Source organism: Thamnophis sirtalis, unplaced genomic scaffold, assembly GCF_051295495.1.
Source record: "Thamnophis sirtalis isolate CommonGarterSnake01/CBP01778 unplaced genomic scaffold, rThaSir2_p1.2 scaffold_1, whole genome shotgun sequence".
Classification (NCBI taxonomy): Eukaryota; Metazoa; Chordata; class Lepidosauria; order Squamata; family Natricidae; genus Thamnophis; species Thamnophis sirtalis.
The window spans coordinates 60,902,873-60,915,352 of NW_028261381.1; the positions used below are offsets into that span (position 1 = coordinate 60,902,873).

Genomic DNA, 12,480 nt, shown 5'->3' on the forward strand with positions numbered 1-12,480 from the left:
AGTCTGTCTGTCTGTCTGTCTGTCTGTCTGTCTATCTATCTATCTACCTACCTACCTACCTACCTACCTACCTACCTACCTACCACCTACCTACCTACCTACCTATGTATCTATCTATCCTCTATCCATCTATCCATCCAGATTACTATCCTCTAATAGTAGGAGCGTAGAAGCTTAGCAGTCATCCTCCTTTATGCCTCAGACTCTGGGGATAATTCTACGCTGCGCCAAGGATTTTAAAAGAAACCGCTCGGCTTCCCTTTCCAAAAGCAAAATTCGCCCTTCCCTGCATGGTGTATTTGGACCTGAAGTGGAATTATAGCGTCAGTCGCTCCGTAATTCATCTTCCAACCAGTGCGCCCAGCCTTTTACATCTGCCTACGGCCTCAGAAAGACCGCCTCCTCGCCCGCCCCAGGAACAGGAAGGCGAGGAGCCGCGCCGGGCCTGGGTTCCTTCTTTTCGGAGGCGCGGTCCACCTAAGGAGCTGCCCGATCGCTGGGGAGCTGGGGTTGAAAGACGGGGCGGCGGGCAACCAGATCTTGCAGTGACAGACCCTTATCGCCGCTCCGCTCGAAACAGAGAGTCGCCTCGGAAGCCTCGCCCGGCATCTCTTCGCTCGCCTCGATCGACATGGATCTAGACAGGCTGCTTCTGGACGAGGAGGGCGCTTTCTCCCTGAGCGGCTTCCAGGAGTTCACGGTGAGTTGTCGTCGCCGTTAGTCCCGTCCAACCTGCCCCTGACCGCCAACGCTGTTTTTGCTTTGAATGGTCGCGTCCTCTTCCTGTCCTTTCTGTGCCTTTCTTTATAGATTGATAATCGATCTGTGACGCTCCCTTGCTTTTAATTCAGGTGGAAAGATATGTCCGTTTTTATTGTTAGAACCGAGACAAAAATCTTTACTGAACTGCTTCATATCGCCCCGAGATCTTACCAGCAACCCCCCTTTTTTCCTTTCAGCCCAATTACATTTCTTCCTACAATAATGTTTCTGTATCAGTGATCCATTCCTTTAAAAATCACATTGAGGTGTACGTTGTAACTTTCCTTATAATTTCTGTGCCTGATTACTTATCCCCTTATTCTGAAGAAATGAGACTGCAAACCCTGATGACAAAAATAAGAGATCAGAAGAATAAAATACACATTATAATCAGACAAAGGTATAGCAAGGGCTAAACTCCTGCAGGGTTTAGAAACAAGGACATTCTGTTGTGGAGATAGAGGCATTGCCAGTTCTTAACTATGGCATCTTTCACATCTTCATACTATCAACTAGATCTAGTCATTTCTGCAGCAATATAAAGCCTATCTGCTTACTGTAATTTTGATGGTCTGGATTACTTTAGAAGATGTCATAAATCAGAAGTGCAGAAATTACCTTAATAATGTTTTGTGTTTTCATGAATCAGAACAACACATTAGGGAAACTTGTTGCCTTGTGCTTCATTTTCTTAACACTATTGAAATTACTTTGCCAGTGAAAAAAGGCATTGACAATAGGAAAGGACAAACCTGTGGTTGGAATATCAAACAAGAAGGAGGTGTTAAGAAAGGGCTGAGCTTAGAGACCTTGCACTGCAGGAAGTGGCAAAGGCCTGACCTCCCCAGAATCCCTGAAGCTTTATCTGACTATTCCCAAAGAAATGCAGCCAGTCTGGCTAGATTCTTCTAACATAGGTGACTAAAGCTTCTGCCTGAGACTATCCACGAGGGTTCTGGTTGCTTGCACCTGACTCCTACCCTCACTTCAAAGGGCTTATTGGCTTGTTTTCATTTATTAATGTTCTCCTAAAATACAGACTTCAACGCAAAAAAAGTGAAGAGACTTTTGCTTGGGCTTTTGTCATATTCATTATGACTAAGTCAAACACTGATTGCCCTTCAATTTAATTTACATTTAGATTCGGTTAAAAAGTAATAATACTTCTTATACCCAAAATGAGAGGCCAAGTTGAGAACCAAGGCTAAAGAGAGCACCTTCAAAAATAATTCAATTGAAATTAGAAAGTGTCTGTGCACAAATAGTTTTGCTGTTGCATGAGGCTGAGAGAAAAGTCAAGGCCAAAATATTTGTAATTGAGTAGAATTCATGAGATTCTAAAAGTAATGATTGATATGTTGCTATTTATTTTGGTTTTATTATATAGTGATGTTGTGTTTTACTGCTGTAAACCTTTTGTGGTGGTAGGTAAATTTTATAAACAAATCAACCAGCCAGCTATACAATAGTGGGATTTGTTTAATTTTAGCTTGGCCTATGAAGTAACTTGCATAATGGTTTGGGTTTAATGGATTATTAATTAGAGATACCACATGATGGAAGGGATATATGAAAGTTTTGGAAATTGTACCTTGGAGTTTTGAAAAGACCCTTAAAGTATAATTGCACATACTTCAGTGTTTGTTTATCTATTATCCCGACTTCTATTATTTTTATAAACAACTCAAAATAGGCAAAATATCTAATGTTTCTTCCTCCTATTTTCCCCTGTGAGGTGATGTAGATCTAGTCAGATCTTTCTTAAGAACAAGTCACAAGATGAAAGTTGTTTCAGTTCTTCAGTTGTTTGTGATTGGCAAACAATCTTCAGTTGTTTGTGACTGGGAGAAATATGGTGTGTTTGTGTACTACAATGTTATGGATTTCTTTTTTCAGTTCCTTCCCAAGCACCAGCAGTTGAGTGATCGTGTACGTAAACGACTTTACTATGGCTGGGATAAAGACAGTGCCCTTGATAATCTCTCAAGTCCAGTTGCAGGTGAGTTTCATTTGGAAATTTTATATTTGGCCTTAGGAAGGTTTAAGAGAGGAAAAAATGATATGCTGGAGAAAATTACAAGCTATTGAAAATTGGACCAAGGCTTATCTTTGCGAAAACACCTAGCTGGCTATATAATCAATTCTGCCAAATTTTACCTTTGCTTTAAAAGAGTTCATGAATATTCATCCTGCTTTGCTCATTTAGCATTACTGGGATAATTAAACATCTGAGAAAGGAGTTGAGTATATATGAGTTCTCTGAATTATGTTGTGAATATACAATACTTCACAGCTAGCCCCCCCCAATAGAAAGTGGGAAAGTGTTCAAGAAAAACGATCAGTGGTTTTGCCATACGATTTTCATTTTAAATAAAGTATAGGGTGAGGTATGAGCAGTGGATATAAGACAGATGAAATGAAGAACAGAATAATAGCTGTCTCCTTTTTTTCTGCATTTAGAAATTAATCATGAGTTGCCCATTTCTAAGAACTAAATGAATGAAAAGAGAGAAGAACAATCCAAGTCTAGTCTGCCCCAACAGAGTATACTACTCTATTATTTCATTTAAACATATAACAATCACATTTATTCTTGTATGTAATTCCTCAAATATATGCCTTTTCCTATACCTTTATATGAATTATGGTATTTCTAAATGATATTCAGTAAATTAGGTCTTTATCTTTGTTGTAACAGAATCTATTGAAGCAGATCCTGTTGTTTAGCTTGATAATTTATAATTTCATTTACATTCCTAATTTTAGCCAATAGGTAGCTTTCCAGCTTTCTGAGCAATACTGAAATTAGAGAAAATGTTCAACGGAAACAAAACAGCTTTTTTCAACGCTACATCTTTGTTTGATGTTATTACTGCTTTTATTGTAATAAATCTTGCTAAAGAGAATTTGCTAAGATTGTGATAATTTTAAGTCTATTTGTTGCTTCTAAGTCTATTAAAATTCTAACAACAGACTTGGTACAAATCTGATTAATTATAGGGACACCATTAAGATGTAAATCGACTTAAACAAAGGATTGGGATTAAAGAAAATAAATCCCACAAATGCAAATCTATAGTGGAAGGAGTCTTTTTTCTTCTTCTTTGCCTTCTCCCCTGTTTAACAATACATCTATCCTGTAACTTTCTTATGTCTGAGAGGCTTCTGAGGGAAATCAGATGGGGAAAGGTACAAAAGGATTTGTTTTGTAATATTTTGGGTGTGAAATTTTGCAAACCATTACCACCAACACCACTTCCGGGTGAGCAACTGCTACTCTAAGCATGAGACAAACTGTTTTGAATTCGTTCTCAGCATTTGTGATTTCTTGATCCTTAACAATTATTTTAATCAAGTGGGGCTACAGACAGAGACAGAGACAGACAGAAACAAAGAGAAAACAGTTCCAGAAATGGATGTTAGGTTCTGTTATATTACAGGAAAATTTGAGCAAGGAATTTCTTCAGCTTCAGAAGAAGGATCTCTTTACATTGCATTGATGCCAACTATTTTTTATGTTCTAGATATTGCTGTTGAATTATTTCAGAAAGCTGCTCCTAGTCCAATTAGGAGACTTCAAAAGAAATACGTTTCTCATGTCTCCCGGTATGACCCATTTCTCCTTCACTATTTTTGGACCAATCTTTTCTCTGCATTCATATTTATTGTTGTACCTTTTTTACATTTATTTTGAACAAATACTACTATGGAAGAAGATACTTTCTGGTTGTAGGGAAAGAATGGCTAGAAAGGAAGGTTTATTTTTTATTGTATTTATTTATTACAGTTTTATTCCAACTTTATTACTTGATAAGTAACTCATGGCAACAAACATATGTACTACTCTTCCTCCTTCTATTTTCCCAGAAAAACAATCGTGTGAGGTGAGTTTGGCTGAGAGAGCGTGACAGGTCCAAAGTTATGCAGCCAGCTTTTGTACCTACGGTGAGACTAGAACTCACAGTTTCCTGGTTTCTATGCCACCATCTTAACCACTACACCAAGCTGGCGCTGTTGTATGATAGCTGCTTATAATTATGAATTATTATTCTATAATTAAGAATTAATATAATTAAAATTACTATAAGAGAGTTCTTTGTAAAAATTTCAGCTTGGAAAAAAGTGTTAACAAGATCAGAAGGTAAAAAGTTGGCCTTGACAACAGATTTTTAGTGAGAGATGATGGGAAAAATGCTGCTGTAAATCCTAAGAATCCTAATTTTTGTGTTGCTCTTGGGACCTCCAAAAGAGCAAACTATTTTTTTTATATTTGTTGAAACATCTTGCAGACACTTGTTTGAATCATAAGAGGAAGCATGTTGGTTCAGAATAAAGGACTCTTCTGTTCCCATGGCAGCCAACTATAGAAAGGCAGTAAACAAAATGTGATTGGGATAGTATTTGTCATCTTTTAAAATCCCAATCAGGAAAGTTTCCACCTCTCCTTGTCAGCATTCAAGAGTGGAACTTGTAAATATACAATAGCTATGTTGCAGAATATGTCACATGTTTAATAATGTTTGGTTGTGCAGCTAAAATGGCCTCAAGGAAGGTCTCTTATTTGAGTCCTATGGGAGGAGATTTTCAATATGCTGCTTCTTTTAGGGAGGCTTGTATTTCTCCCTGCTCCATGATGTTGGCCTTGGTTTACATCGAGCGACTTCGGCACCGTAATCCTGAATACCTACAGCAGATCTCATCCTCCGACCTTTTCTTGATTTCCATGGTGAGTAATTGGATTGGGATGGAGACAGGCAAAGCAGAATGCTTGTGTGTGAGAGAGCATGTGTTTGTTTATATAATTAGCTGCACATTTAATCATTGTAGAAAATGGAAGATACATGTACTTAAAACCAATCTTTTCCCAAGAAGTGCACAACTATAATGCTATGAAGAAATGTTCAGGATCTTTTGTCTAGACTACAAGCTGTCTTGATCCTTCCAAACTCCATCATTTCACAACATTCTCACCATGAATATATGATGTTCCAATTGATAAAGATATGAAGTTTTCAAAAATACTGAAAATTTGGGCCCTGAACAACTATATTTATGGGAAATATTGAACTTTAAAGTACTATAGGATAATTTTTAAGCATTGCTGAACTTATTTTTGGCGATATCTATTGAACAACATTTCTTTTGATAATATACACTTTAAATCAGTTGGAGCTATGTATCTAGTTTTAAACATTGTTCTTTTCCCTCATGTTTAACCATCATTATTCCACTTCCATACTTTCTCATTTTATAATGCATTCCAGATGTCTTGTCATAGGCTCTCTGCCACCTTCCCCACAATCTTTCTAGCTTGAAGTCAATCACAGTTTATCTGTCATATTGCTGATGTTTAGTTTTGTGAATTGATCTTTCTCACCTAACCTTTGGCATTGAATTTTTCACACTGACATCTATACTTTCACTTCTTAAAGTATCTGAAAATTTGGAAATTGAGGATTGGGGTTTTCTTCCAAGTTTAGAAATAGGGGAAATTGCCATGTCTTTATCCCATTCCTACACTAAAACAAACCACTGAGATAATGTTTTAATACAGCCCCTCCTCCTGTTGCTTTCAGATGGTTGCCAGCAAGTACCTTTATGATGAAGGAGAAGAGGAAGAGGTATTCAATGATGAATGGGGTGCTGCAGGAAAGATGGACGTACAGACTATGAACATGCTGGAGATGAATTTCCTCCGTGCCATTGTAAGACTTTTAAAGATGTGTTATGTGAAGGAGCTGCACAAATCTTCGTTACTTTCAGCCAAAGTTCCGAGAAATTAGTGGGCTAAAAGGATATGAGAAGATGTATGCACTTAAAGAGTGGCAAAGCTATTCAAGTTTTAAATGCAATTATAATGAAGATTGAATAAAGTGCACTAGCACTTAGACTTATATATTGCTTCACAGTTCTTTATAGCCCTCTCTAAGCAGTTTACAGAGCCAGCATGTTGCCCCCAACAATCTGGGTCCTCATTTTATCAATCTCAGAAGGATGGAAACTGAGTCAACCTTGATCCTGGTGAGATTTGAACTGCCAAATTGCAGGCACCTGGCAGTCATCAGAAGGAACCTGCAGTACTGCACTCTAACCACTGTGCTACCACAGTTCTTGCTGGGTTTTATGTTGTTAAAATGCAAAATAATATAGATTTCATTTAGTACTGTAATGCATAAGTAAATTCAGAGCAATAGATTCATGAATGAATAAAACCCAAACACTTGCAGCAACAGCAATAATAACAATCCAAAGAGATAACACTAAGTGTCAAGCAGACAGTATTGTTTTATCCAGATGTCTGCAAGACTTAAGCTTTTTCTCTTCCACTTGAAATAGGACATTCCATGAGCAGAACCTCACACCAGCTGCAGTTGAAAATTTGTTGAATAAGTGAGAAATAAAAGCACTACAAATGGCTGTTATGAGGCAGTGCCCAAACTGAATATGGGGAACATTTTTACATTTAAATGTAGTTAGCATGAACATCATTCAATCCTTCCCTTCTTATATTTCGTGCACTGTTCATATAAAAAGTGGGATAGGAAAATTCTAGCTCACTGTTTCAATCATTCTTTCCTTATCTACAGGACTGGAGTCTTTTTACAGATCTCAAGGAGTTTTTTGAAGTGCTCAGCTGGCTGGAAGGACGGTATGTGTTTTTGATCAGGATGCTAATATTTTTCTAGAACTGGCATAAAAGCAGTTCTTTGAGTGGGCTGGGAAAACAATTACTTTGTATTCTAAATGGACTGAACATGATCAGAAAGTGACTTTATGTTCTGCCATATCTATAGCTAGATTGCCTTGATGAACCACTGTTCAGCCAGTCTTCTGTCTTCCCACATATGACTGTACAAGGTATCAGAGTGTACAGTGTACATTTTTGCTGAATTTTGGAAACAGAATGTGTTTTGTTCTAAAGCTGGAAGTACTATCCATATGAACTAGTCAACTTTGAAAATCCTCTCCAAAGAAGACTCATTTGATTCTTCATGTTTCATTGGAGTGTGTGCGTATGTATGTGTGGAAAAAGTGAGGAGTGTTATCTTACTGACACTGTAAATTGATTAGATCCATTGCTAAACTGTATCGGTGCTAAGGCAGCAGTGTATCAATTCCTGGAGTGACAAATATAGCAGCATGGATATTTCTGTCACTAATACAACAAGGAAGTGGTTTGTTTGTATAGGTCTGACAACACCAGAAATGGGGATGTTCTTGAGTAAAGGCTCTGAATTTTTTTTTTGTTCCTACAGTGTGGCTGAGAAGCAGGGTGTTAGACGTGGCTGGTTCACCTACACTGATCTCTGTGTTCTAATGGAACAAACTTTGTGGCAGCAGGCTTTGGGTCAATTCTACCAGCAGGTAGCCAAGGTATGAACCAAATTGCCTAAAGTGAGAAAAGGGAGTGACAAAGAGAACAAGGGATTGTAAATGAGATAGGTAAAAATAGGGACAGGTCAATAGGTTATTTAGGGTGCAGTATGTAAATGAAAGAGAAATCCTAATTCTGAGATCCCTCCTATGATTACTTGAGATAAGAATGATAGGATGCTAGTTTTGTTAGCTACTCAACTGCCCAAAAGAAAGAAAACAAAGAGAAATTGTGAATTGATATTAATTGTGGCGATGGGGGTGGGAGTGTCAGAGAGATAGCAAACTCACCAATAACCTTTTGTTGAATTAAGGTTCTGTGACCATGCAAGGACAAACTTCCTTGTGTTTTCTTTGAATAGCTATTATATACTTTCAAATGTCACATGTGTTGACTGGTCCAAAGAAACCGGGTATCCTAGTCCTGATTTCTACTACCAGTCTATAGAATTTGATAATCCTCTGTCTTATTTCATCTGTGATTTTTACTAACTTTCTACACCATTTTTCAATTTAGAAGCCCTTAAAGTGGTGGCTTAATGCAGACAGATAAAAAAAGGTTAAACACTTATAAAGCAATGAAATCCACAGTAGAGTGGTCAAAACATGACAATTTGTTCAACCAACATTTATTAAATAAGACACAATGGCTATCTGTGTACCCTCAAAGTCAAACCAAATATACCACATTATGGTTTAGCATGATATTTGTGAACTCTGCAATAAATACTCAGACATTAGTATTTCTAACAGCATTTCTCTGACTAGACTTTGCTAGATAATTGAAGTTTTTTTTCCTTTATCAGTTTATAAATTCCTAGTCTTTTGCATTTGAAAGAGAGTGGGATATGTAATTGGAGTTCTTTGTAGACAATATATTCTGATCCAGTGGATTGCTCCAATTCTAGGACTAAAAACAGTGTATAATCTGGTTTCTTTTTTCTCCCCTTCTACAGCTAGCCTGCATTCTTGGTGTGGTGTATCTGACAGGTGTTGCTGCTGTATTTGCTTCAGCTGCAGTGATACATCACACTGTCCATGTGAAAAGGTCTGGTCCTACTGCTGTTAGCAGCACCAGAGATGCTCTGGTTTCATGTCTGCCTCTTTCCTCTTCAGCCCAGAATATGGATTACAAACAAGAGCCACTATATTGTCTTTCATGGCCCAGAGTGGAGAACCAAACCTTTCAAGGTGAAAAGCAGCAAAGAGGAATCAGTGGGGTTTCAGTTACAGTGCTGTATCTCTGGGGCAAAGTCCTTAAGGCATTATCTTATTCACCAGCCCGCATCAGCTCTTCACTTTATCCACACTGCCATCAGCCCACTTCCTGCATGACAGCCAACCACACAGCTTGCGCCCATTTTGCTCAACAGTCAACTCGCTTTGGACTTCCCTGTTGCTCCAGCAGCTCATGCTGGGACAGACCCCTTCATTTGTCTCCTAATTGCAAAGACTGGCCGGAACCTCTAGCATTGCAGCAGTGTCCTTGGCAGGCTTCCTTAGAGCTTGGCAGGTTCAAAACTTTTATGTTTCCTAGTTAAGGTTGGAAAGAAGGACCTAAGATTAGATGTAGGGGGTGAACACCTTGATAAGAAATGTTTTGGTGCATCAGAGTCATAGGACACAAGGCAGGAAAAGCCAGAGATGGAAACGAAGCGCTTGATACACTATATTGCTGCAGATATTAACTCACTCACCTTTTAAATTTTGACTTCAATATCTTTCTCCCAAATTGACAGTGATGCTTAAAAAGCTTTAAGGAGTTTATTGGAAGAATGCATCTCGTCTAAAGTGTTGAGACTGGAACAGGGAGCGCAAAGTCTAATAAACCCTTCTTCCATTTCATATAAGCCAGTTACTTGCACTGAAGGCTGGTGTGAGTACTTCCTTGCTAAATTGGGTGAGGACACTAATATCAGGATTGCTTGCATCAGGCACCATCGATCCTCCCAGCTTAGCTGTACTTGTGGAGCAATTTGCTAGGTAGACTTCTGCGTAAGTTCTATGGGATCTCGCTACTATGGTGGCGAATAGCAGCAGCTCTACACAATTTAGGTTAGCAGTGATTGTTACATAATTAAGTATGTAAAGTCATTACTTGTGTTCTCTGCTTGTGTTTTACCCGTTGTTTTCCTAAAAGCCATGCAGGTCTTGCCTGGGATTCTCTTGTGCTATTACATGGGGATGAAGGTAGGGTGGGATGCCACTTGCTGAGGGAAGGCTCAGTACCATTAATTAGGGTACAGAAGATTAAGGATAGTTTGGAATACCTGGTCTTATTTATGAGTGCTTGACTGCCTCCTTCATTTTTTGTGACAGAAGCGGGTAGAAGGGTGGCAGCTTTTTCTTATGCCTGCCTTTTGTAAGCAGATTGCCTCCAGATATGTTGGATTACTACTTTTTGTGATCCCCAGTTAGCATGGCCAATGGCTGGGGGGAATGATAATTCAAACTCTCTGAGGTTAAGAAGTAAGAAAGGCTGTCCTACCCCAATTTCTTCCAACACTTTCCTGCTGTAGTTTTCCACTGTAATTTGTAGATGGGATCTCTTCTAATAAAGGTATTTGTGTGTTCTTTTTTTGTTTGTTTGTTTGTTTCATGATACCAAACCTTCATCCAGTACCATCAGCTGCTTTCTCTTCTTTTTGGCAGCTTAAGGCAGTGTTTCTCAATCTTGGCAATTTTAAAATGGGTGGACTTCAATCCCAGAATTCCCCAGCCAGCCAATTCTTGGAATTGAAGTTGTCAAGGTTGAGAAAACACTGCTCTAAATGGTATACATGGCTCAGAGATATTACTATTGAACATTATGTTCTTGAGTATCTTACACTTTATTTTACAGTACTTCCCATAATGTCTAGCCCACTAAAAGTAGAATAGTGTAGCTGATATTCTCACCCTGTTCTATTTTGTGTATGGACACATCTATACTCAAATATTCAGAAGTAAAATAGCCTTATCTGTACCTCATAGCTGCTCAAAGATATAGTGTGATTTGCTTAACTCTCCTAATATTCTGGACATATGTATCCTTGTGCAGAAAATGCTTCTTTATGTTCTTAACATGCATATATAGTCCTAGAAGACCTGGGACCACTTTCTTTCTTAGCCCTAGGAAAGAGGCAATGATAAACCACTTCTAAAATTTGGCAACAAAACTGAAGGGCAGCTGCCAAGGGTCAAAACTGACTGAAACACAGACACGAATGAATCTTCTATAAAGCCTTGAGTGAGATGTTTGTGTTGTGATGGAGAACCATTTATTATTCTTTGAACTAGATTCAAAAATAGTAAGAAAGAACATTACAGTATAATTTTTATTGCACTAATGCATTTTGAGGAAGTATTAGAACATTTATATTACTCCTCTGGAGACTGCGCTTTCTTTGTGATATAGACTATAGCTATGACTGTGGAGTCATAGCTAGAATGTAAGAAAAGAACAAAGTCCTAAGGTAGGATTTTGAACCAACTTGAGGAGCAATGGTGCAAGCTTGTTTGAGGAGGACATGCCAGCACTGGAAAGGCATTCTGTTAAATAGCTATCCACCACACCTCATTTGGCAGAAGCAACTAGAAAACACCATGATACAGGAATATAGAGGATAGATGATCTTCAAGTTAAGTAGGCTTCAATAGATGAGCAATTTCAATTGCCCTCGGGAAAGCTAGTGAAAATGGAAAGGTGCTAATACAACAAAGTCATAACATATTTCTAGTTAGCTATTGATATCATTTATTAAACACATTTATATAACCACTCACACATAGGTGGTTAAGGGCAGTTTATACATTTTTAAAAATCTTGCCATGTAATAAAAACCTATTTAAAAAAACATTCCATCTGCCCATGGCAGAAACAACACAATGAAGTTGGCCAATTGATCAGCTCTGTCTCCATTTGTGTCCCCAGGCCTGCTGTGAAAATGGGTGGATATTAACAGTAAAGCTGCATTTCTCCACGTATGGATATTGTATCATGTCATCCAATAAACCAAGTGTTTACTCAGATCAGATCTAAAGGTCTCCTTGATCCCAGAGCACTACCTTCCACTCAATTAAAATTTAATTAGTTGGAGGAATAGATCTAGCTCTACCAGGCTGAACTTTGATTGGTTAGGCAGAGTGTACTCTCACATTTTATTCAAAAGGTTCACAGCAAACAGCAATGATATCAAAATTACATATGCATGATGATGCAAACGCTACTGTCATGTTTCCATCCCAACATTTGACATAAGCTGCATTTCCCAATTCACTATTTGGCTATAGACGCTCATGTTTGTACTGGGCAATGCAGTGCAATAGAGTATTTACTTATCGGGGTTCTTTACTGTACCAGAC

At 38.3% G+C, this 12,480-nt stretch overlaps 1 protein-coding gene across 1 annotated transcript; it reads left to right on the plus strand.

Moving 5' to 3' along the window:
• The first annotated feature begins 431 nt into the window (after positions 1-431).
• On the plus strand, positions 432-10,710 carry CNPPD1 (cyclin Pas1/PHO80 domain containing 1). The gene is made up of 8 exons (XM_014063066.2): positions 432-700; positions 2,659-2,761; positions 4,287-4,368; positions 5,368-5,488; positions 6,339-6,467; positions 7,350-7,411; positions 8,019-8,136; positions 9,093-10,710. The coding sequence occupies exons 1-8, from the start codon at positions 632-634 to the stop codon at positions 9,675-9,677; spliced, it is 1,269 nt and encodes a 422-aa protein (XP_013918541.1). The 5' UTR covers positions 432-631; the 3' UTR covers positions 9,678-10,710.
• The last annotated feature ends 1,770 nt before the right edge of the window (positions 10,711-12,480 follow it).

Coding starts and splice junctions, on each gene's coding strand:
- CNPPD1 (XM_014063066.2), top strand. CDS start 632: ATGGATCTAGACAGGCTGCTTCTGGACGAGGAGGGCGCTTTCTCCCTG. Junction 2,762..4,286: donor TCTCTCAAGTCCAGTTGCAG/GTGAGTTTCATT, acceptor TTTATGTTCTAG/ATATTGCTGTTGAATTATTT. Junction 4,369..5,367: donor TACGTTTCTCATGTCTCCCG/GTATGACCCATT, acceptor TGCTTCTTTTAG/GGAGGCTTGTATTTCTCCCT.